General features: G+C 35.3%; 1 protein-coding gene across 4 annotated transcripts in view; it reads left to right on the forward strand.

The window, feature by feature from the left end:
• The window catches only part of LOC130048432 (uncharacterized), a 52,978-nt gene that overhangs the window by 17,680 nt on the left and 7,714 nt on the right, over positions 1–27,584 (forward strand). The window contains exons 2-4 of one of the 4 annotated variants that reach the window (XM_056145132.1): positions 3,583–6,722; positions 22,846–22,890; positions 26,423–26,470. In XM_056145132.1, the coding sequence (XP_056001107.1) occupies positions 6,548–6,722; positions 22,846–22,890; positions 26,423–26,470 (268 nt within the window). In that variant the 5' untranslated portion in view covers positions 3,583–6,547. The remainder of the gene's footprint in view (positions 1–3,582; positions 6,723–22,845; positions 22,891–26,422; positions 26,471–27,584) is intronic. The other 3 variants (XM_056145131.1, XM_056145133.1, XM_056145134.1) reach the window with 3 other exon arrangements.

Here is a 27,584-nt window from a genome sequence, read left to right on the forward strand (position 1 = left end):
TGAAAAACAAAAGAAGTATTATGATAGAGGTTTTTAACTTAGACAATTTTCACAGGATGATTATATGTGGAGATGGTATCCTCCTACAGCAGGAGCTAAATCAGGTTTAGGTTGGATAAGACAAAGTATTTAACAAATTAAGAGAAGGGACCAACAAAATACAGAAAACACAAGATAGTTTATGTATTGCAGTGCATTTAGACCATCTAGAACCCTATGATAGTATTTCTACACAATATAGTTGGATGTCAGTAGTTGCTCTCCTTGAAGAATCCATTTCTGAAGAAATTACCCATGAGCCTGTACATAATGAGGACTTCAGTGAAGAGCAATCATATTTGGCTGATTTTATTCCAGAACCTCGTCCTGAATTCAAAAGGTCTAGAGTTGGTCGTCGAATTAAACCAAAGGATGTCTATTCTCCTTAAACCAATGAAACCCTTCTATATAGATATGTTTAAAATGACATAATGCCATTTTTGTATTGATGACACTTGATAAATATGTTTCCATTTTTTTTTCTATTTTTGTGTTTCAATATTTTATCCAAAATTCTACACATCAGTATAAATGTTTGAATATTTTGTAAGTCTCCATTCTGATATTCTTCAAATGACAATCTACTGACAAACAAGTTGATGGTACAGGGTTTTCAACAGTCTCGATTTAAGTCAGCATTTCGCAAATTCTATGGTCGTTATAACGATCTAGTTCGTCAATACAACCTATCATTGGGTCAAATGCTGTCTGACGTGTTTCATACCGATTGTTAGGCCGTTCTTGGCACACTGATTTTGAGTGCGGATAACTCCGTTTACCTGATCAGGATATAGGGCTCGCGGCGGGTGGGACCAGTCTACAGGGGATGCTTACTCCTCCTAGGCACCTGATCCAACCCTTGATGTGTCTAGGGGTCCGTGTATTTTGTATTGCTTATAGGAGTTATGAGATTGATCACTGTTCGTTATCTTCGCCTTTCATGATTGCTAACTTGACTTTGTTGGATACATTCAATGAGACTTGTTTTATATTGATAATGAAACACCGCAGTTGATTTATTATAAGTTATCTAGAAGTCAGACAGTTCGAGCAGTTATTAGTCCCCTACTGACAAAGTCGAAAGGGAATTTAGTTTGTCCGTCCGTGTGTCCGATTGTCTGTCCGTCAGTTCAATTTCCGTACTTTTTTCTCTGTTTTTGCAGATATTTATTTTATATTTGGTACATTACTTTGCCACAAGTTGCTGATCATGTTCGATTTTGGTCCTGGTCCATTGATTTTTTACTTAGTTATTGGCCTTGGACCTAGAAAAATAGCACGAATTATCAGTTTTCCAGACTTTTTTAATTGTGCTGGCAGATATTTATTTGATATTTGGTACATTGCTTTGCCATAATAAGTTACAGATACAGTTTGAATTTGGTCCCGGTCCGTTAATTTTAGACTTGGTTCTGGCCCTTGGACTTAGAAAATTGCATGAATTATCAGTTTTCTTGCATTTTTTGGTTGTACTTGCAGATATTCATTTGATATTTGGTACACTGCTTTGGCATAACAATAATAAAATAATAATACCATATTTATATGGCACCCTTTTCATACACTATGTACGCTCAAAGGTGTTTTACAATGGATATATACCTTACAACAGCATGTTATACACATAATACATAGAAAATAAATAAAACGCTAAAAAGCAATGATATAACAAGTCTCGATCAAGTTCGAATTTCATCTCGGTCCATTGTTTTTTTTTCATTAAGCAATGACTCTTGGACTTAGAAAAATAGCATGAATTGTTAGTTTATACATCCAAGTTTCTTATCTCTGTAGATAAGAGTACTACACTCATAAAATCTTCTGGCATAGTAATACAACAATATAGCTAAATTATTATTGATCACCAACATGTCACAGTTTATTGGTTAAAGACCAAATTAAACCTAAATATAAATTTCCCTTTTTTCCCCTGGGCTAGTCTCTACTCGAATAGTAGTTGATTTCCTATCCCGGTTCCTTAATTTTCCCTTTTACCATAACCTGCATAATGAACTTTGAATAATGTGTTACAATAATTTTTGCAACCGGTAGGGGACTATGTATTACCATGCAATACTCTCAGAATGCTTGTTTTGTCTGTTTTAGGGGTGGTACATCTGATGGTTTTAGGTCACTTGAGTAAACTCAGATGACCTATTGCAATTGGTTTGCATTCGTCGTGCGTTAACAATTGACCATTTTTAACTTCTTGATAAATACCTGTCCAATTCTTTGCAAATTTAGTATGAAGCATTATTGGGACAAAGGGGGGCATAAATTGTAAATTTCAGGACCCCAGCACCTCTGGGGCCCTAGGGGCGTGGCAAAAACTGTCAAAAATTGACCAATTTTCAAAAATCTTCTCAAGAACCACACATATGTTAGCAAAACTAAATGCACAGTGATGTAGAGGAGGAAAGCCTCTACCACAATTGTAAATTTCATGATCGCCGGAGTCAAGGGGCATCCGTGGCCGAGTGGTTGGAGCATCGCGCTCAAAATCACACGGCCTCTCACCTCTGGTCGGCGCGGGTTTGAATCCAGCTCGCGTCGGTAAGTGCGAAAGTTTCCCAGCTTACATTTGGAACGTCAGTGATCTCTTCCCAGGTATATTGTATCTGGGTTCTCTCTTCCACCAACAAATACCTTGGCGCCACCAGATAACTGAAAAATGTTGAGTGTGGCGGAAAACGGCTAAACAATCAATCAACCAATCAATCCTTAGTGCTATTGATACTAAATTGAAAGTGAATATATATTTAAAAAGAATAGGTAGCCCTTTACCAAATTGTAAATTTGATGATCCCAGGAGTAGGGTTTTTGGTATAAGGGTGGGGCCAAAATGGTCAATTATTAAATGTGTGAACAATAGACATTTTTAAATTCTTGATAACTATCATTCCAAATCTTTTCATATTTGGTATGAAGCATCTTTGGAACAGGGGGAGATAAATTGTAAATTTCATGATTCCTGGGGTAGGGGTTCTGACCCCAGGGCGGGGATAAACTTGGTATATAGTGCTAAATGGATTGAACAGGTAGTCTTTCACCAAAATTGTGAATTTAATTTTCTCCACAGTAAAGGTTCTGACCCCAGGGTGGGGCCAAACTTTGTATATAGTATGTATGTATGTGTAAGTTTGCTGATACTGTATAAAAGCTAAATGTATACTTAGGTATAGCAGAAAAGGATGTGCAAAAAATGCTGAATTTGATAACCCTGATTGTGACTTGAGGATAAGTCCATATTAGTCATATATTTTCATGTTTTAATGTTAATACACTTATTATTCAAAGCCTTTCATCAGAGTATGCACTTTTGAGGTCAGTGAAGTTTTAAGAACACATCTTGTTTATACTGTTTCCCAAAATTAGAATTTAGCTTAGATATTCAGAACAGGAAATGCTTTCTAGATTTCATAGCCCATAGAAGTAATGACACTTCTTATCAGTATTTAGGTGACCGATAAGGCCTGTGGGCCTCTTGGTTTTGGTCTGTTTTAGGGGTGGTGCATCTCACGGGTTTTTGGGGGTCTGTTTTAGAGGTGATACATCTTACATGGTACCTAGTGGAGGACGAGCCAGAAGACTACTTGCAGGGACTGTATGATGATTCTGATGAATGTTTGGGATTATCTCCTTGTTGGGAAAATTCAAATGCTGTGTTTTTCATTATTTTTTCAAGATTACAAAATATCTTTGAAAAGGAAAAATCATTAATAGTAATTTTATGAGAGAATTAAACATTGGTGTTTTATTGCCTATTTGATGGATAAGTTTTCTATGTATTTATTTACATGTAAATACCTGATTGAAATCCATAATATATTATGTATATTAGAAGTGGAATTCAATAGCAACTATAAACATGCAAACATGTACTAAAGTCAACCTGTGAATAAGTCAGTTAGCGTTTTTCAGAGAATCGTTTAATACATATTCTATGGAGGTCCGGGTTAGAATACCGTATAGCAGGTTTATTTCGCGGGTCTAAAATGTGTCGATTTGCTGGCTGAAAGGTATCCTAATAATTTTAGCGGAATAAATTTTGGCGGTCAGGGAAGAGTTGTCTCTTTTTCAAATACTGAAGCCACATTTGAGTGCATATTTAGCAATTGAAATTTTCGCGGAAAGCTATCTAACCACTTAAAGCTAAGATTATAACCCCGCGAAAAAAAAACCGCTAGATGGTGGCTCCTCAGTACCCCTTGCTTGTCGTAAGAGTCGACTAAAAGGGCCGTCCTTCAGATGAGACTGCAAAAACTATGGCCCTGTGTAACAGTAGGTGTGGCACGATAAAGATCCCTCCCTGCCCAAAGGCTGTAAGCTCCGAACATAGGCCTAGATGTTGCAGCCCTTCACCGGCAATGTTGACGTCTCCATATGAGTGAAAATGTCTCAAATGGGACGTTAAACAATATATAACCAACCAACCTTAAATACACCAAATAAATAAGAGAATATATTTTTTAGAGTTTAATTTTTCATGCATAAGTTAGCTATCTATTAATAATCTGGTCAAATGATTGGATAACGGAATAACTTATTGATTATCAATTATTGACTAACTGATTACTGTAGTTTATTATAATTGATATTGGGTATCCATGTTCCTGTGTGTTTGTAATGACTAGACAGTGGTCTGTGTTTGTTTTAATGACACACCCTGGCTTCGTTTTTCATGGTTATTCATGGTAAACTTAAAAAGCAAAGGTATCCACACTGCAAATTCACAATCCTTTTTCAGTATGTATTTATGTATAGTGCACTATCACCACACAATGGCATACATTGATTCAGGAAATATAGAACACCTATGTACATTAAAAAAAACAGGAGCTCATTTTGCACGTTCTGTAGGAACGATACATTCAGTATTTTTTTTTTGTTGTATTTATAGATTATTACTCTCGTTGTCAATGGTTTGTTACTAATTAAACTGAGATTTTATAAACTTGAAAATACATGTTTGGGAAAGGAAAAATATTCCGGCAGTAATATGCAGATAAAAGTCGGGACAAAGAATTCAAAGTCGAAACATTGCTCACAAAAAGGTCTTGTATGCAAGCATACGTATATCAATTTTTATTTTGATTGGCTAATGCAAGGTGAAGATAATGCACTTAGGTTTGAGACAGTTAAATCAGTCTTTTCAGCTGTGCCATCAAGCATAGTATTTAAAAAAAGTGTAACTTATCTTATTGAGAGTCCATTGAAATGTACACTTCAGACAACATCGCAATAACAGACATACATAACGTCAAATATCGAAAGTTTCCAATAAAGTGTCATTAGTGAGACTTAGTTAACAACTGTTAAACCACCATGAATGATCACAGACATCAAGTTACAAGATCTTTATCCACGAAATAAACTAAATGTTAAACTTCTGTAATCCCCCCCCCTCATTTGCTGGGATTTAATTAAATTATTAATAAACTGGAATTAATCCTCTTTTTCGAAGTACATGTAGGAGTAGAATTTTTTTTCGAGAAAAATAATGATTTGTTGAAATCATTGTATGTCTTGGATTTTTTTTTACCTGGAATAAGGTACAGAGCGAGGTATTTTTTGAAATGTGAGCTCCATAACTTGTTGGCGAGTCCGAGGAAGAATCTGATGAGGATGAGGACAATTCCATAGCTGTTGTCAAACGTAAATCATCTCTCATACTGCACGCAGAACTTTTAAGTTTTGAAGCACATTTTGCAAATAACGAGTTGCCAAATAGTTGTTTCCGTTTGTGCAACTCTTTCATGCAGTGAGATGTAAATCCTGTTTTGGACACTCATGAATGTATTGTTGGTACAATGGTTTCCACGACATTCATATACATATGTACAGAATATGTTAAGATAATGGAAAAGCAAACTCTAATCAGAGAGAATATCGTATAGAGAAGACAAGTATCAAACTTCAATGTCATTCTTAACTAAAATCATCAATTGGGTCAAATACATGTATTTGCAAACTGAATTTAACAGTTCCCGTGGGGATCCAGGTTAGAATAGGTCCTCAGTACTCCTTGCTTGTCGTAAGAGGCGACTAAAAGGGGCGGTCTTTCGGATGAGACCGAAAAAATGAGGTCCTGTGTCACAGCAGGTGTGGTACGATTAAGATCCCTCCCCACTCAATGGTCATAATTGCCGAGCACAGGCATAATGCAGCTCTTCACCGGCAATGGCGACATCTCCATATGATTGAAAGATCCTCGACGTTAAACAATATTTAATCAATTAATCAATCATGAATTTAACAGCCAAATTTAACCAGTTTCCTTTGATTATAGTCATTTTATTGTGAATCAACTTAAACAGGACTAACTTTTTCATGGGTGATGTCAGAGTCTAACAAACAGTCTGTAATATACATGTATGTATACATCATGATCCCACGCAAGTCTTCAGCGGAATATAGTTAACTCTCCTCCATTACAGAAGATCTGATATTGCTAGTGTTGTTTATTTTTCTTTTATGGTAATTAGAAAAATATTTCTGTCCTGTAGCCATGGAAACAAAACAAAAGATGAAAGAAGTGGGAAAAGTGGCAAAGAGAGCAAACCTTGCACAGCTAGATATTGATGATGATGACTACGATGAAGATGATGATTATGATAGTGAAAATATGTTGGCCCTGCGTTTCCTGGATGATGAGGCCTCAGAAGACAGTGATGATGAAATGGGTGAGGCTGAACTTTAGCAACAACAAAAAATGGTTGACCCCCACAATGTTCCACATTATCTGCTATTTTTAGAACACAAGTCTGAGCAATGTATCGCTCCTAAGTCTCGGATCCAATCTCATGGTCCAAGGACTTGTTAATGTTGTGGCCTGTGTTTGGGAAATTTTCAGAGAAACATACTCTTTATTTGGTAACAAACAAACAATAGGTCTGACAAACCAACAGACTGACGCACAAGCTAACCCCCTGGGTGAGGTCAGTAAAGAAGAGTGGTATGACAAATACTCTACCTGGATCTCATTTTACTATCAGCACTCGTCTGCTGAATGTAAATATATATGCATATGTAGTCTCTATCTTTTAACTTGAGAACTTTATTAGTCACCTACCGAAGAAGTCGAAGGGGACTTTAGGTTTGTGCTCCGCCCGTCTGTCCGTCCGTATGTCCGTCCGTCCAGTTTCCCATACTATTTTTCTCTGTTCTTGTATATATTTATTTGATATTTGATACGTTGCTTTGCTATAACAAGTTTCAGGACATTTTCGAATTTCGTCTCGGTCCGTTGATTTTTCACTTAGCTATGACCCTTGGACTTAGAAAAATACCATAAATTATCAGTTTTCCAGACTTTTTTGTTGTGCTTGCAGCTATTCATTTGAAATTTAGTACATTGCTTTACCATAACAACTTACAGATCAATTTTGAATTTGGTCTCGGTCCATTGATTTCTCATTAAGTTATGACCCTTGGACTTAGAAAAATAGCATGAATTGTTAGTTTACATCCAATTACATCCAAGTTTCGTATCTCTGTAGATAAGAATATGACACTCATTAAAACTTCTAGCATTGAAATATAACAATATAGCTAAATTATTCATGATCACCTACACGTTTATTGACTTGGTTAAAGACCTAAACCTAATTATAAATTTGTATTTTTCCTGGTCTAGTCTCTACTCGATAGGTGGTTGGATTTCTTATCCTGGTTCTTGGACCTAGAAAAATAGCACAAATTATCAGTTTTCCGGACTTTTTAAACTTGTGCTTGCAGATATTTATTTGATATTTGGTACATTGCTTTGCCATAATCAGTTACAGATCAAGGTTTAACTTCGTCCCGGTCCGTTGATTTTAGACTTAGTTCTGGCCCTTGGACTTAAAATAATAGCTTGAATTATCAGTTTTCTTGGCTTTTTGGGTTGTGCTTGCAGATATTCATTTGATATTTGGTATATTGCTTTGGCAAAACAAGTCTTCATCAAGTTCGAATTTCATCTCGGTTCATTGATTTTTTCATTACGCAATGACCTTGGACTTAGAAAAATAGCATGAATTGTTAGTTTATACATCCAAGTTTCTTATCTCTGTAGATAAGAGTACTACACTCATTAAATCGTCTAGCATAGTAATACAACAATATGGCTCAATTATTTATGATCACCTACATATCACAGTTTATTGACTTGGTTAAAGACCAAATTACACCTAATTATAAATTTCTCTTTTTCCCCTTGGCTAGTCTCTACTCGAATAGTAATTGATTTCCTATCCTGGTCCCCTATTTTTCCCTTTACAATAACGTATATAATGAACTCTGAATATTGTTGTGGTACAGTAATTTTTGCAACCGGTAGGGGACTATGTATTGCCATGCAATACATTCAAAATGCTAGTTTTAATTTAGACCTGTCCAATAGCACTAAAACGGATAATGATGCATGAAGAGTAATTGTGATATTTTTATTACAATCCCGTAGATGAACATGTATAAATTATCTCCCTGTGTTGTGTTGGATTTCAAAACTTTTAAGTAAGATTTATAATTTCTAGGATTAGTAGAGGCCTCTAGGTATGAGATGTGCATTGAGATTACACGATAGTAATTATAGATATCTCTGAATCATTCCAAATTAAAGACTTTAAATTATTACAATTTTTCATTTAATTGTAACGATACCATTTAATGTCAGAGTATGGAGCCTCTGGAAATTATTAATGAAAAAAAGAAGAATTTAAAAAAAATGTAAAAAAAAAAAAATCTTTTTTGTTTTGCAATGGCTCACTTCAGCTTTTCATTAACAAAAGCATAAATTCCAGGCAGAACATTTTTCAACCACTTCACATTTTCAACTGGGCAAGTAGGATTTGGGGTACCTTGAGGGTTTCCCAACATAGGATCAATAGGACTAGATATTTCATGACCAAAGACGAGCAAGTTTCGTGAACAACCAGTAATTTCTTGAAAATGTAGCAGGAAGGGAAAAAATACAGCGGATCAGACTGGGATGCGAACCCAGGCCCCCTGAATCTCTAGTCAGGATCTCTACCGACTGAGCTATCTCGCCACCAACGACCGAACCCCGCTGAGCGCTACATTACTCCCTGTTACATTTGGTGCCGTGACAACCCAGGTTCGAATCCTGGTCACGACACCAATTGTAACAGGAAGGGAATAATATAGCGGTCAGTCGGATTCGCTCTTCGGTGTCCAGATAGGTCAGTCGGTAAAGTACCTGCCTAGAGATTCAGGGGGGCCGGGTTCGAATCCCGGTTTGGTTCGTTGCATTTTCTCCCTTCCTGTTACATTTTCAAGAAAAAATGTAACGGGAACCAATTTGACTATGGCCGCAAAGTGTGTCAAGTCTGCCCAAAGTATCAATGAATGGTAAAATTAATTTAAACTTGATGAAATAATACTAAGGAACAGACCCAGCTCACTAAATATGCAAATGTACAATGACTGGTCCTATTTTATTCAGCCCAGGCTTTGAGATTTCCAGATTATGATCAACACCTTGAAAAAAGAAGGCAATTTGAAATTTTAACAACTAATTCATTTTAGTATAGTGCTGAATATTTTGTAGTGGATAACAAATAACAAATAAGTGTCCAAAATGATATCAATATGTAAATGAAAAAATGACAGGTAGAAAAATAAGTTAATAACTGAATAAATAATAACAATGTAAATAATTTAAAAAACGAAAATATAAGGGAGCAAAAATGAGAGTGTGATAACTTATGAAGGTTGTATATGGAAGCTCACTTCCATATAATTTGATATTATGTTGCGCTCTTCTTATCCCCTTGGGGTCCACAAATTTACTGCTAAGCACAGTATTCTTGCTGTGTATAAATAAATGATAAATTTTAACGAGTAATTTATTTTGGTGTACATGTAATACTGAATATTTTGTAGTGGATTACAAATAACAAATAAGTCTCCAAAATAATATCAATATGTAAATAAGGAAAATAATAAAAGGTGGAAAATAAGTTAATAACTGAACAGATAATAACAAAGTAAATAATTTGATAACAAAAATATAAGGTCGTAAAAATGAAAGTGTGGTAACCTATGAAAAATATATCAAAATAGATAGGAGTGAGCTTCCATATACAACCTAGGAGATTCCATACAACACCTTCAATACCATAGTGAACATCTAAGGAAGTAGACTGTAAATTTCCGAAAGTCCTATTTATTATTATTTATTATTTCGGTTGAGCATCACTGAAGAGACATTATTTGTCGAAATGCGAATCTGGTCATCAAAATAGGTACCGTATAAGATTTACATTATGACCCCTGGGTCAAGGCCTCTGCTGGTGGACTGTTAGTCCCCGAGGGTTTCTGCAGCCCAGTAGCTAAGTACTTCGTTACTAGCTTGAAAATACGGATGTATATTTAATTGCTGTTATAAAATTTAGAAATTCATTTCAAAATTAAGGATTATTTCCCTCAGGCATAGCTCTTATCCTTAGACGAATTTGATTCCACTTTTTTGGCACACTATAATAGCTCTAAAACTTCATTGTTATTTCGGATTTCAAACATTTCGGTTGAGCATCACTGAAGAGACATTATTTGTCGAATGTGCATCTGGTGCATCAAAATTGGTACCATATAAGTTTTACATTTCACAGGGACAAGGCAATTAATTTATCAAAAATAGCACTATAATGACCTAAAAACACTTAAGGGAAATCTAATTCATCCTTGAACCAATGTGACTCTAATAAGGGTCTAAGTGACATTAAAAAGAATTTAGACTATTTCCTAAACACGAAAAAGAAAATAAGGCTGCACGAACAGTCCGGGATTCATCCCTTAGAAGAGAAGAAGAGGAGGCGATGGCTCGAACCTGTAGGTACGTCACTCTTAGCAAAGTGACTTGAAAATGCCACTATCGCTGTTTATATACTAACCAATGAAAATTACTCTAAGTTACCTGCTTTAAAAGAGCAAGGCGAATATCTAAAATGACCCTGATATAATTGAGGTACAAGGTTTAAACCAATGAAAAATCAGGAAACAAATTAACTTTGGAATGTTTAACAAACTAGAGGTAGATTCAAAAACGGAATTCGCGGAACAATGGCACATGTGTGGAAATAATAAAATAAACAATTTACAACTACATTGTGCTTTACACAAAAGTAATGATCGACAAAAAGAAAAGAGACGTAAGTCAAGATACTAAATAGTCAAAAGAGGAACAAATTAAATCCTATTGATGAAAACCAAAACCATTACTATTGTATATTTTTGGTGAAATTTCCATTTACCACCCCAACTCCCTAACTCTACTGCATAATTCACCTTCAACTATAGTGACGATTAATATGAATGATATATTCTTGATGGGCAATAAATCAAATAACTAACTAACAATAGGGGATCACTGTTTTACAAGAGTATATATAGGATAACTCTTTGAATTTTTTTTTCACAAGATCAGCAAGGTCACGGTTACTCATAGTAATAGGCAAGCATTATCAGCTAGTGCGGATTCAAGTTTGTGTAAGTTGTTGTCCCCCGGTGTAGGGTGAGACCACAATAGGGAATCATAATTTTTTTATACGCCCGCATAAGAATGCCGGCGTATTATGCTAAACCGTTGTCGGCCGTCTGTCTGTCCCTTTAAGTTTGTCTTCGGAACTCCTCCTAAACGCTTTGGGGGATTTTGATGAAACTTGGTGCAAAGCAATATCACAATGTGGAACTGTGCATATTGCAAGAGGAATGCTGTCCAATGTTTTTAAAGAAGTTGTGGCCCTTGGACGTAATTTTTTTCTATTCAAAATACTTTGTCTTCGCAACTCCTAAACTCTTTCCATCATGCTGAAACGATTCAGTAACGCACGGGTTCCAGATTTCTGAAGCGATCACTCTCTTTATTTTTATCAAAAACAATAGAAATGATGAGTTTTCTTTGTCTAAAACATATCGCACGGAACGCACAGACGTATTAAGAAACAGAATATGCCCCATACTTCGAATGAAAGTAGTTACTTTTCTCAAACACTCGTGTTTGATATCGAGTACCTAAGAAAATTCGCACGGATGTTTGCTTCATGAACTGAATTCAAGGTTTGAAACAGTTTGAGAAAAAACCATGATAATGAAAGGTGAAGATAACGAACAGTGATCAATCTCATAACTCCTACAAGCAATACAAAATAGATAGTTGGGCAAACACAGACCCCTGGACACACCAGAGGTGGGATCAGGTGCCTAGGAGGAGTAAGCATCCCCTGTCGACCGGTCACACCCGCCGTGAGCCCTATATCCTGTTCAGGTAAAAGACACTCAATTTCTTACTAAATTGGGATTCATATCTTTATTTTGACGAAATGCTTGAAAATGAAAATAACGCAGGGTGAAAAGATGGATGATGTAGCGTTACCAAGGTGAACAAATATCAAAGATACCATCAATTGATTCATAAAATGCAAATTGATTAACATAATCCATTAAATTCACAATTTTTAAGTTTTTCCGTCGCATATCATTTTCTGATTTCAGGAATGAATCTATTTTTCTTTTCGTAGCGCATGATATATAAGTTTCCCTTCCATTATAAATTATAAATAATTGCTTCAAATAAGATGAACTGTTGGTACATGTATGATGTGGAAGTACATATTTTAAAGGATGTCAAGGTGCGATATTTTTTTCTTTAATCTCAGCCATACTTTAATTCAGACTGACACCCAACATACAATAACTTCTAGGAGCTTAGCTGTACTATAATTTCCACGAAACCATATCACAACTTCCAAACCAAGGACATAGAAAAGCAACAATTTTGTAACATTTATTCAATGATGAAAACATAAGAAATGCAACATTAAATATCTATCCCTCCCCCCGAGCGGCATATTGGTTTGCACCTGTCGGTCGGTCGTTAGACCACATGTTGTCCGCTCAATATCTTGAAAACCATTCACTTGATGATAATGATATTTCATATGTGGGTTTGTTATGAGTAAAAGAGGATCCCTATAGTTTTTTCAGATCAAAAAGTCAAAGGTCAAGGGTCATTCTATTGTGGACATAGGAATATACTGTCCGCTCAATATCTTAAGAATCCTTTGCTTGACAGACATCAAACTTGGTACACTGCAATCGTAACTACTCGGCAATGTCCGCATCCGCAAATGAACCTCGGATGTGGATTGATGCCATCAGTCTTTTGACATGTGTACACAAATGCAACTATGACGTCACAGTCGTACGTTACAATTTGAAACCCGAGTTTTCAAATGTATCTAAGATATCACACATATCTAAGGTATTGTACCACTATCATTTTCCACTTACATGTTTATGTATTTGGGTGAATAAGACGTAAATGATACCAAAGCTGAATCTGTGGCGAAAATATAAATAACACATTATACAGGGATTCGGTTTTGGCCTCTTAACCTCATCCAAAGGCGCGCTTCCCGCAAATAAATGCATCGATTTGATGCAATTTTTTCACCAATCCACGTACCTGTTACGGAAAAACACGAGCGCGTGATCCAATTGGGTACACTGGTACATACTAAGGAGTAGATGACCCCTATTGATTTTGAGGTCATATGGTCAACGGTAAATGTTCAAACTGGACATAGGAATATACACTCAACGTCTAGAGAACCCATTGTTTGACAGACATCAAACTTGGTACACTAGTATATATTTAGAAGAAGATTACCCCTATTGATATTGGAGTCATATGGTTAAAGGTCAAGGGTCAAACTGGACATAGCAATATACTGTCCGCTCATAATCTTGAGAACCCTTTGCTTGACAGACATCATAATTGGTACACTGATATATCTTCAGGAGAAGATGACCCCTATTAATTTTGAGGTCGCATGGTCAAAGGTTAAAGGTCGGTCAAACTGGACATAAGAATATACTGCCCGCTCAATATATTGGGAACCCTTTGCTTGACAGACATCAAGCTTTGTACAGTGGTACATCTTCAGGACTTTGATTTTGAGGTCACATGGTCAAAGGTAAAGGGTAAAACTGGACATTGGAATATACTGTCAGCTCAATATCTTGAGAACCCTTTCCTTGACAAACATCAAACTTTGTACACTGGTACTGGTGGGGCCAAATTGGTCAGTTATTAAATGTGTGAACAATAGACATTTTTAACTTCTTCTTGAGTTCAAATCATTTCAATTCCTTTCAAAATAGGTATAAAACACATTTGAAACAAGGGGAACATGAATTGTAGATTTCAGGATTTCTGCAACCCTTTGGCCTTAAGAGCGGGACGAAAACTGCCCAGAATTGTCAAATTTTCAAAAATGTTCTTCACAAGAACCGCACACATGTAAGAAAAACTAAATTCATAGTGATGTAGAGCAGGAAGACCTCTACGAAAGGCGTAAATTTCATGATCCCTGGGGTAGGGGTTCTGTCCCAGCGCGGGGCCAAACCTGGTATAAAGTGCTAAATGGATAGAGCAGGTAGTCTTTTACCAAAATTATAAATTTGATTTTCTCCAGCGAAAGGGTTCTAACCCCATGATTGGGCAACACCTAGTATATAGTATGTATGTGTATGTTTGCTGATTCTTTATAAAATGTAAGTGCATACTTAGGAATAGCAGAAAAGGATGTACAAAAAATGGTGAATGTCATAACCCAGGGTATGACTTTTAGGATTATTCATATGTTTTAATGGTTTCGTGTTAATACATCTATTATTTAAAGCCTTTCATCAGTGTATGCACTTTTGAGGACAGTGAAGTTTTAAGAACACATCTTGTTTATACTGTTGCTGAACAATAGAATTTAGCTTAGATATTCAGAACAGGAAATTAGATATTGAGAACATTTTTTTTTCTAGATTTCATTGCCCATGGAAGTAGTGATACTTTTTCACTAGTATTCAAGTGACCGATAAGACATGTGTGCCTCTTGTTTTATGCAAGTACCTTGTCTTCACAACTCATTCTAATCCCTTTGGGGAATTTAATGAATTTTATTACTAAGAAAGATCACAATGTGGAGCTGTGCATACTGCAATGGGAATGATGTCCAATGTTTTTTTAAGGAGTTACTGCTCTTGGACTTGGGTTATTTTCCTATTCAAAATACTTTGTCTTTTCAATTCCTCCTAAACCTTTTGGGGGATTTTGATGAAACGTAGTACAAAGAAATATTACAATGTGGAAATGTGCATATTATAAGGGGAATGCTGTAACACTATTGTTGAAGGAGTTAGGGCCCTTAAACTTAGATTTTATGCAAGTACCTTGTCTTCGCAACTCCTCGTCAACCTTTTAGAGGATTTTAATGAAACTTGGTACACAGGAAGATCACAATGTGTGAATATGCATATTACAAGAAGAGTGCTGTCTCATTATTGTTGAAGGAGTTATAGCCCTTGGAATTAAATTTGTTTAATGTAAAATACATTGTTATTGCAACTCCGATGAAATCCTTTTGTGGATAATCATTTCTTACTTGTTCAAATTCCTGGGTCAATAACGTATGCAGGCGTATCATGTACCTGTTTAGCGGTGCCCTATCTTTTTTCACATGGGAATATAATCTGTAATATATTACAGCAGGATGTTAAATACTTGAATTGATATGCAGGCATCGCCAGGTAGTGTAGATTAGAGTTTGTTTATATCATGACATCATGGAATAGGATGGGCCACAATAGCGGATCATTTTTTTTTTACATGGCGATGCATTATCTTTGAAAATCATTGTCTCAAGAACAACACGTTTTGATATGCATGTATATCCAAATTGTAGATGAAAGTTGTTTTTCCCAATCATGACCCCCAGGGGTAAACTAAGTCATCAACAGCGGATCCACGTTTTCTATGGAAAAATATAGGGAAACATCTTGTGAAACATTTAATTCTGAGGCCCCAATAATAGGATAGTTCTATGATAGATCAAAGTCAGATATGGAAATTAAAACTAATTTTTATCAAGATTACATCATATCGGGTGTGACGGGTCGGCAGGGGATGCTTACTCCTCCTAGGCACCTGATCACACCTCTGATGTGTCCAGGGGTCCGTGTTTGCCCAACTATCTATTTTGTATTGCTTGTAGGAGTTATGAGATTGATCACTGTTCGTTATCTTCACCTTTCATCAAAATGCAAATGTTCCTAAGTTGTGCAGATTCATTTTATGCAGTCCCGTGACTAAAGTCAATTGTCAGGACATATTATGGTGCAGCGATGTCTATCAAGCTGAAACTGCCATGTAGCTTTATCTATGATCCGCAGATTTATAGGATAACTCATATATGGAATAAGTAATCCTGAATAGATAAGAACATTTAAAAGACCAGGTCATATGTTGCTGACTTTTTTTGTTACAAAATAAAGTATGTCATTGCTTGATGATGGTGGATACTACATAAAGTAATGTTCTACATCTTCTGAGATTTTTGTCATGTTTGCAAATTAATGTCACAAATTAAACACCCTATATAATGTAAAACTTATACGGTACCAATTTTTATGCACCAGATGCGCATTTCGACAAATAATGTCTATTCAGTGATGCTCAACCGAAATGTTTGAAATCCGAAATAACAATGAAGATTTAGAGCTATTATAGTCAAAAACATCGTGTCAAAAAAGTGGAGTCAAAGTCGTCTAAGGATAAGAGCTATGCGTGAGGGAGATAATCCTTAATTTTGAAATGAATTTCTAAATTTTATAACAGAAATTAAATATGCATCCGTATTTTCAAGCTACTAACGAAGTACTTAGCTACTGGGTTGTAGATACCCTCGGGGACTAACAGTCCACCAGCAGAGGCCTCGACCCAGGGGTCATAATGTAAAACTTATACGGTACCAATTTTGTTGCACCAGATTCGCATTTCGACAAATAATATCTCTTCAGTGATGCTCAACCGAAATGTTTGAAATCCGAAATAACAATGAACCTTCTCAAGAACCATATTGACATTTTAGATATATATTATAGAAAATTGTCTTCACGTAAACAAACTATTTACAAAATATGTATGTAACGCTGCCATCTTGGTTTTCTTTTTAGGTCACCTGAGGAAACTCAGGTGACCTATTGCAATTGGTTGTCGTCCTTCGTCGTCCGTCGTGCGTTAACAATTGAACATTTTTACCTTCTTCTTAATTTAAGGACATGCAGGACGATGTGGCCAAAAATAACTAGTCAATGAATATTTTTTCTTTTTTGTTTCATGAAGCACCATTAGGATGTCATTTACAATGTGTATAAATTTCATGGCCACTTTCTAAGTATACAAGGGAGATAATGAAATTTGAATTACCCTCTTTTCGAAAATCGTGAATTTTACAAGCCCATTCCGATTTTCTATTAAAATTATAATTTGATAGAATTTTTATCGATATTTTTACAATAATCTTAATAATATATGCAAAATATAACATATATAATAATAACATGCTTAAACATAACCATATGATAAGAAATTGGGAAAATTTAAGGATTTGCGGTGGAAATTAATAAGTACTCAAAACAGGATAGTCCAGATGCTAAATGAAGCACTGCTCAAAAACCTGTCAATATTTTTTTTTTTGCAAACACTGTAATTAAAAGCTATCAATATACCTAACTGTCTGTAGAAATATGATTTGGGTAAAGCTAATCTTGATTTTTAGGTAGGCGTCCTTGGAGTTATACATTGAACTTATTTCAAGTTCAAGTCTACACCCTGTATTTCCTACAGCTATACTTCTACTATTGCATCCAAACTTTTTAATTATAAACAAACTTTGCAGTGCCTAGATATAGACCATCTTATACGTAATCCACCAACATGTTCTTGTTCTTCATCTTCTTTCAACTATAGTCCAGCTGGATATGTCATTACTGGTGATGTTGATAAAGGCCCTAAATATAGAGAACCTCGGTCATTTCATTGGCCACAGACCTTCATCTCTATTATGAGTTCTGTCGAAGATTATGTCAGGCGATGGGCTAAGTATGAAAAAGAACTTGATACATTGTCAGAATGGGTTAAAAGCATAAAAGGGATATCAAAATCCCGCATTAGACACATGAAAACAAAAGTACGTACCATTTATCCTTCTGTGTTTAGTAAACCAGAGATGATAAAAGAATTAGATAGGTTACATAAGGAATATGTTTTGGTTCCAGCTGACAAAGCTAGTGACAACATTGTCTTTGTAAGGCTCTTTTTTACAATTGTATTCTAAACGAACTTGGCATTAATTCCGCTTTTGGTAATCATACTTATACTCCAACTGCCCTTTCAAAAGATGAAATTCGTCAAAACCATGCTTCAGTTTTAGACACATTCAATATCCCAGTCAATGGGTCGAATGAATATGAGTTATCGTACCTATACTGGATTCCTAAACTACATAAAAACCCTTACAAACAAAGATACATTGCTGGATCCAGTAAGTGCTCTACCAAGCCCCTATCTTTGCTCCTCACGAAAATATTAACAGCTGTGAAGGAGAAACTTCAAACTTACTGTGTGACTACATATGCCAGAAGTGGTGTTAATCAATTGTGGATTCTAAAAAATTCTAAAGAACTTTTAGTAATCTTGAAATCGCAAAAATTTTCCCAAATCAACAAAATTAAAACTTATGACTTTTCAACACCATACACGACCCTTCCTCACGATAAATTAAAGACTAGACTTTTTGACATCATAGACAGTTACTTTTTCAATAAAAACGGACAACGGAAATATTCATATGTAGTGATCAGTCATTCAAAAACTTACTTTGTTAAACACCACACTGATTCCACGCACAAGTACTCTGAAGTTGAAATACAAAATATGCTAGAGTTCCTCATTGACAATATCTTCGTGGTATTTAGTGATCAGGTCTTCCAAAAGTCTGATGGAATTCCCATGGGTACGGATTGTGCTCCTTTGTTAGCTGACCCTTTTCTATATTCATATGAAGCAGAATTTATTTTAAAACTTCTACGCGAGAAGAAAAAATCTCTCGCTGTGGCCTTCAATTCGACATTTAGATATATCGATGACGTTTTCTCTAGTAACAAAAATAGCTTTCATCCATATGTCGATTTGATATATCTCTGTGAGCTCGAAAGAAAGGACACTTCTGCTTCATACTTAGATATTTTATTGAAAGTAGACATTAACGGCAAACTGACAACTGTTTGCCCAACTATCTATTTTGTATTGCTTAAGGGAGTTATGAGATTGATCGCTGTTCGTTATCTTCACGTTGCATTGATATGTTTATTTGGGGTTAGGGTTGGCGAAATATATTTTATTAATAACTTTCAAGCTTATATTATTTTCATCTTTTCATCAACAACTACTATTAAACGTAATGTGGGAATGGACAGTCTCAATTTATTTGCACTACGAAATAAAAAAAATTGTAAAAGAAGGGGGAGCAGACAGCCTAGTTCCTCGTGCCTGTTTTGGAATACATTGTTAGAAACTATATTTGTTTTGAACCTATTGAAATATTTAGAATTGTCATGATTATAGATCAAAAATTGAGTTAAAATTTAGATTTAAAAAAATATATATACATATATATATTATACATGGCTTCGGACAAAACGTCTAGCTCTACAATTTGTCTACTTTCAAACCACGGGCTAGATCTAGTTAACGTCGATATGAGCTACTAATTCCTTTATAAGATCAACAGCATTTCAGCGGCCATAGTAGCTCAGTTAAGCATTGTAAACAGCATAAATGAAAAAATAGAATTTGAAAATGTTCAGTTTAAATCGTGTCAATGTACCTTTAACCTTTTGTTTGATATACTGAGGTGACTGTTCAGTGACATAACCATTTTATTTAATACACTGAGGTGACTGTTTAGTGACATGGACCTTTTGTTTGTTATACTGAGGTGACTGTTCAGTGACATTAAAATGAACATGATTTTATGTGAACATTTTCAAATTTGATTTTTTCATTATTAACTCACCTGAGTTGAAAGCTGAAGTGAGCTTTTCTGATCGCCTGTTGTCCGTCGTCTGTCCGTCTGACTGTAAACTTTTTACATTTTCGACTTCTTCTCTAGAACCACTTGACCAATTATAACCAAACTTGGCCAAAAGCAGCCTTGGTTGAAGGGCTTTCCCGTTTGCTCAAGTGAAGGGCCATGTCCCCTTCAAAGGGGAAATAATCACAAAATGCAAAAATAGGTAGAGGTCATTTAAAAATCTTCTTTTGAAGAACCTCTAGGTCAGAAGTGCTGATATTTACATGAAAGCTTTCTTAAATAATGCAACTTCATCTTTGTTAAAATCAAGGGTAGCATCGGGCCACAACAGGGGTCACAGTTTTACAGACAAATATATAGGGGGAAAAATCTTCTCAAAAACCACTGAACCAGAAAAGCTGAGATCTACCTGAAAGCTTCTTGACATAGTACAGATACAAGTTTGTAAAAATCATGACCCCTGGGGGTAAGATAGGGCCACAATATGGGGATCAAAGTTTTATATAGAAATATCTAGGAAAATTTTATCAAAATCTTCCTAAGAACCACTGAGCCAGAAAAGCTGATATATACATGAATGCTTCCTGACATAATGCAGATTCATGTTTGTTATAACCATGACCCCTGGGTGTAGTACGAGGCAACGATAGGGTATCAAAGTTTTACATGCAGATATATTTGGAAAAATCTTTAAAAATCTTCTTAAGAACCTCTGAACCAGAAAAGCTGATATTTACACGAACGTTTCCTGACATAGCGCAGATTCAAGTTTGTTAAAATGATGTCCCCGGGGTATGATGGGGCCACAATAGGAGATCAAAGTTTTACATAGAGATATATAGGAAAAGTCTTTTAAAATCTTCTTCTCAAGAACAACTGAACCAAAAAAACCCTGATGTTTACACGAAAGCTTTCTGAGAGTGCAGATTCATGCTTGTTTAAAATAATGACCTAGGGACAGGATGGGATGGGACCACATTAGGGGATCAAAGATTTACATGCAAAAATATTGGGGAAATCTTTTAAAATCTTCTTCTCAAGAACCATCGAGGCAGAAAAGTTGAGATTTACCTGGAAGCTTCCTGACATATTGCAGATTTAGGTTAATTAAATCAAGGCACCCTTGGGTAAATTGGGGCTACAATAGAGATCAAAGTTTTATAAGACAATATATAATGGGAAAATCTTTAGACACGAGCCAAGGTGACTCAGGTGAGCGATGTGGCTCATGGGCTATTGTTAATGGCTAGAATGCTTAACTAAGGTATTTCATGGTCAACAAAAATTTGAATGTCAGTTGTCGATGTACATGAAAGCTTCCTGACATATTGCCAATTCACGTTTGTTCAAAGCATGGCCCCTGGAGTAGGTTGGGGCCAGAATAGGAGGTTAAAGTTTTACATAGAAATATTTAGAGAAAATCCCCAAAAATCTTCTCAAAAACCACTGCGCCAAATGTGTTGACATTTACATGAAAACTTCCTCATATATTGCAGATTCAACTTTGTAAAAATCATGGCCACCAGGGGTAGGTTGCAACCACAATAGGGATTTGAATGTTTTACATGCAAATATATATGGAAAGTCTTCAGATAAGGGCCAAGGTGACTCAGGTGAGCGATGCTGCCCATGGACCTCTTGTGTGATATACTGATGTGACTGTTCATTGACATGAACCTTTTATTTTTTATACACTGAGGTGAGGGTCAATTGACATGTACTTTTCTTTAAGGTTGATCGATCCTTATGTGATGTCATAGGTTTTTGCAAAAATCTTAATAAATAAAACTTTGCGCATGATAGAAATATATCTTTCTGAGGAATTTTATTCACTGGATATAATAAAAAAACCTGGTAAACTATAAATACTGAAACAGTTTATATTTCCCATAGATAATCAATTAATTAAGATTTTAAAAAAGTTGTCATGGGCAATAACTCCTCTGCTGGAATGTCCTCTACTGGATGGTTTCCATAATATCCACAATCAATCTATACATATTTATGAATTAGCCGGTTTTTGTAAATCTGTTGACATTTACATTTTGTCATTTCAACAAATGTTATCTATTTTTATTTTTCTGTTTAACGAAAATGTGTGATTTTCTTATGTTGATGTGTACTTCTGTTTTTGTATGTCTGACATCTTTAAAATATGGCAACATATACATTTTTCTTTGGTTATTAATTAAATTAAACTATAATGAGTGGAAATTGATAAAGTTTTTTCACTTTTAACCATTAATATTGATAAGTCACATGGGGATCGAGCTACCTTAATATACTGAGGTGACAGTTCTGTGACATGGACCTTTTGTTTGATACACTAAGGTGACTGTTCAGTGACATGGACCTTTTGTTTGATATACTGAGGTGACTGTTCAGTGAGATGGACCTTTTGTTTGATATTGTGAAGTGACTGTTCAATGGAATGGAGCCTTTTGCGTTAATGTTATCAGGGTGGTTAAGCAGTTTTAACAGTTGTATATTTTTGCATGTACATGAACGCAACTTCATAATTTGGGATCCCTGGGAGATTTTGGTTATAATAGGTCCCCAGTACCCCTTCATTGCAGTAAGAGGTGATTAAATGTGTCTCTTATTTCGAAGAAACCGCAAAATCCGACGCCCTGTGTCACAGGAGGTGTAGCACTATTAAGATCCCTACTTGTTCAAAGGCTATAAGCTACAACCATATGCCTAAATTTTGTAACCCTTGGCTGGCAATGGTGATGTCTCGATATGAGTCAAAACTTCTCCACCGGGACGTTAAACAATATACAGTGGACCACAAATTGAGGCCGGGAAGTGACACACTGCACAATAATCTTAGTTTTTTTCATATCAATTATTTCTCATTATATCTTTACAGAGAGGTTCAAAGAAAAAAAGAAGGAATCCAAAAAACAGTTACATGGTAAAGTATATAATAATAAGATGTACATGTATCCAGCTAACAAAGCTTGTAACGGAATTGGCTTTGATTGTATGGCTCATATTATTACAACTGTATTTTAAACAAATTTGACATTAATGCCACATTTGGTATTCGTATTTATATTCCAAATGCCCATTCAGAAGATGAAATTCTTCACAGTCTTACTTCACATTTTAAACACATTAATTGAATACCCCAGTCTCTATTCGATTTCTAAACTTTAAAAAAGCTTACAAAGATACCTTGCTGGATCCAGCAAATGTTCTAACAAGCCCCTATTTTTGCCTAATAATAAATTAAGAACTTCTGTGATGGAGAAACTTCAAACATATTGTAACACAACATATGACAGAAATGGTGTATTGATTGATTTTATATTGTTTAAAATCCCTCTCGAGAACATTTCACTCATATGGAGACGTCACCAATGCCAGTGAAGGGCTGAAAAATTACTCGTATGCTCGGCCCTTATGGCTGTTGAGCAGGGAGTGATCTTTATCGTGTCACACCTGCTGTGACACAGGACCCGATTCTTGCGGTCTCCTCCGAAGGACAGCCCCATATAGTCGCCTTTTACGACATGCAAGTGGAAATGAGGACCTAATCTAACCCGGATCCCCACGGGACCAGAAGTGGTGTAAATGAAGAGTTGAATCTAAAGAACTTTAAAGAACTCTTAGTAAATTTGTAATCACAAAACTTTTCTCAATCATTAACATCAAAACGTATGACTTTTCTACATGTTACACAACCATTCCCCGCGAGAAATGAAAGACTAGACTTTTTGACAACATAGACAGCTGATTCTTCAAGAAAACTAGTACTGACATTTATAGCTAGTTATCAATCATTCAAAAAGTAATTTCTTAAACACCACTCTGATTCTACACATAATTACTATATAGTTGATAATAGAAAGATGCTATAATTTCTCATTGACAGTATTTTCATTGTCTTTGCTGATCAAGTTTTCCAACAGTCTGTTGGATATGCCAAGAGCACAAATCGTGCTGGGTTTTTCCAACCTGACCTGTTTTTACATTTTTATGACGCAAAGTTTATTTAAAATCGTCTGCATAAGAAGAAACAATATATTGCTATGACTTTCAATTCAATATTTAGATAAATCGACGAGGTTCATGTAATAACAATAATCATTTTCATTCTTGTTGATTCAATGTCTCCTAGTGAACTCGTAATAACACACACCACTGAGTTTTCCACATCTGCTTTCTACTTAGATGAACGAACAGTAATTAATCTTACAACCCTTATAAGCAATGCAAAATAGATTGCAAATACGGACCCTTGGACACATCAGAGGGGGATCAGGTGCCTAGGAGGAGTAAACATCCCCTGTTGACCGGTCATAGCCGTCATGAGCCCTATATTTGATTAAGTAAACCGAGATATCTGTAGTTAAAATCAGTGTGCCAAGAACGGTCTAACAATCGGTATGAAACACGTCAGACAGCAGTTGACCCAATGTGAGGTTGTATTGGCGAACTAGATCGTTATATCGACCAAAAGATTTGCGAAATGCTGACTTTAAACGAGACTGTTGAAAGCCCTGTACCATCAACGTGTTTGGCAGTAACTTGCCTTGATTTAATAATTGACTATATACATGTATACAGAACAAGCTCGTGCGTACCGAATCAGTTGAGAGATATAAACACCATATACAGGTGATAATGGAATATTGCTACATAAATATGGGAAGCTGACGACTGAGAAGCTGAAATCATCCCGTTTGTCATAAAGTTGAATTGTTACTTTGTTGTTAATATCTACATTCAATAAAATATCTAAATGTGAAACAGAAGTAGATGACTCTGTAGTGTCTTTTATTTTGAACTCACAGGATAATATCGAATCGAAAGTTATTATTGTTGATAAATTAAATGTCGTCTATATATCTAAATATTGAATTGAAAGTCGCAGCAAGACATTTTCTCTTCTTACGTAGACGTTTTTTGAATAAATGTTGCTTCATATGAGTATAAAACAGGTCAGGTAACAAAGGAGCACAATTCATGCCCATGTTAATTCCAATAAACTGTTGGAAGACCTGATCACCAAAGACCAGGAAGATATTGTCGATTAGGGACATACATGTCGGCTTGCGCTATGTCCATCCATCTGTATGTCCGTCAGTCCTGCAATTCAGTTTTCCTGACTTTTTATTTGATGTGCTTGCAGATATTCGTTTGATATTTGGTACATTGCTTCTCGACTGAGATGTTAAACAATATACAACCACTGAATGCCTCAGAAGTCTTTGAATTTTGCAAATACCACTCCTAAATATTTCATATTTGGAGTTGGTTCCTTTAAATTGTTAAAGTGAGCCGTCGATTGTAAAAGTAAGCCTCTTCGTAGAAATCCATTACCAACATGTAAACTTTTTACTATTTACTCAAGAAAGAGATATCTCTTTAACTTTGACATATATTTCTCTAATTTAAAGAGACATCTCTCACTTTAAAGAGATATCACTTAAGATAAGAGATATGTCTCTACTTTGAGAGACATATTTTATGGTTAAGAAATATCTCTCAAGTTTAGAAGATATCTTTTGAAAGTAAGAGATATCTCTTCACTTAGAAAAATATCTAGTTGACTTTGGGAGATATCTTTTTCACGGATATTTCTTTTCACTTTAAGATATAACTTTATAAGATTTTGAATCGATTATACCTCTTAAAAGGGAAAAGATGTCTCCTTCCGAATTCCAGAGGTGTATGTCTCTAACTGAAAAAGATATCTTTCTTGATTTTTATAAATTATTATCAAATGCAGGTGGAATGCTCTCCATAAAGTAAGCGCGCCAAAATAATTGTGTTACCTGGCAGAGGGTGGAATTGAAGAGATGCAGACATTTACAGCTTTCAATGTGCACACATGTAATAAATGAAAAATACAAACGTCTTATACATATATTCTATTTTGTATTTACTTTATCAAACAAATCTACTAGATCTACTGTTCAACACGGTAGAGACAACCTCCTCTACTTGTTCAGCCATTTTGATCATATGCACCTATTACGTCATACATAAGGCGAAGATCATAGAAGGGAGTAATCATTGTAGTCAATTTATTAAGGCTTGTCTTAAATAAAATATATCTTTTAAAGTTAAAGATATATCTTTGTTATATTTTCTGAAAGAAATATCGCTTTAACATGAAGAAATATCTATTTTCTAGTTAAAGATATATCTCTCAAAGTTAAAACACTCTACTCTTTAGAAAAATATCTTTTAGATAAAATATAATTGATGTGCCCTTTATTGCAATACTACTGTTTCCATCGTTGCGTTTCACTAACCAATGGAAAAGTACTGTATTTTGTATTTATATAAAGATTCAACTGATATAGTTCTCATCAACATACTGTTGCATTTAGAAGGCTGGTGAAGAAGCCTTAAAGGTGTTTATCAAACAGGACATATAACTGTTTGATAGGATTTATTGTGATAAGTAAATCGGTATATTTTCTTTGTTTTAGATCAAATGGAGAAACTGACAAATTCATGCATTCCACCAAATGTGAGAGGTATGTTATTAAACAAATCCTCACTGATTGAAGTTAGTCGGCATCCGTTGTGCATTAATGATTAAACATTTTTAGATCACCTGAGTCAACTTGACATTGAAAATCTGATGATCTCAAGGGTAGGGGTTTTGGTATGAAGGTGGGGCCAAAATGTCAAGTTATTAAATGTGTAAATTTTTACCTTCTTAATAGCTACCTTTTTAATTCTTTTCAAATTTGGTATGAACCCTATTCGGAACAAGGGGGACATAAATTGTATATTTCAGGATACCCGAACCCCCGGGGTCTTAGGGGTGAGGCAAAAACTGCCCAAAATTGACAAATTTTCAAAAATGTTCTACTCTAAAGCCGCACATGTTTAAGAAAAATGAAATGCATAGTGATGTAGAGCAGGAAGGCCACTGCCAAAATTGTAAATTGCCTGATCCGTGGGGTAGGGGTTCTGACCTAAGTGTAGGGCTAAACTTAGTATATAGTGTTTATGTGTAAAACACTTAAATAACATCGTTAGTGCTATTGAAGCGAAATGAATATTTAGGTGTAGATAGGTGGTGTCGAAATTATAACTTAATGATTTGAAGAACTTATTTAAGTTTGTTGATACTGTATATAATGTAAAACTTATCTAAATGCATACTTTAAAATTGCAGAAAAGGATGTACAAAATTTCACAATCCAGCGTTTTGACTCTAGGATAGGCCCAGATTAGTCATATCTTTTAATGTCAATTTATATATTATAATATGTAAAGTCTTTCATCAGTAAATGCACTTTTGAGGGCATTGACGTTTTACGAACATATTCTGTTATACGCTGTTGCTGAAAATTAAAATTTAGCTTAGATATTCAGAACAGGAATTTTTTCTCCATTTTATAGCCATTGGGAGTACTCAGATGACCGATAAGGCCAGTGAATCTCCTGTACACTCGCATGAAAGCTTACTGACTTAGTGCAGATTCAAGTTTGTAAAAATTATGGCCACCGGGGACAGGTTGGGGCAACAATAGGGATGGAAGTTTTACATGCGAATATATAAGGCCAAGATAACTCAAGTCATGGACCTCTTGTAATAATAATCTGACCTATTCAATGTGTTGTGAACTATCTAAGGTA

Source organism: Ostrea edulis, chromosome 7 (genome assembly GCF_947568905.1).
Source record: "Ostrea edulis chromosome 7, xbOstEdul1.1, whole genome shotgun sequence".
Taxonomy (NCBI): domain Eukaryota; kingdom Metazoa; phylum Mollusca; class Bivalvia; order Ostreida; family Ostreidae; genus Ostrea; species Ostrea edulis.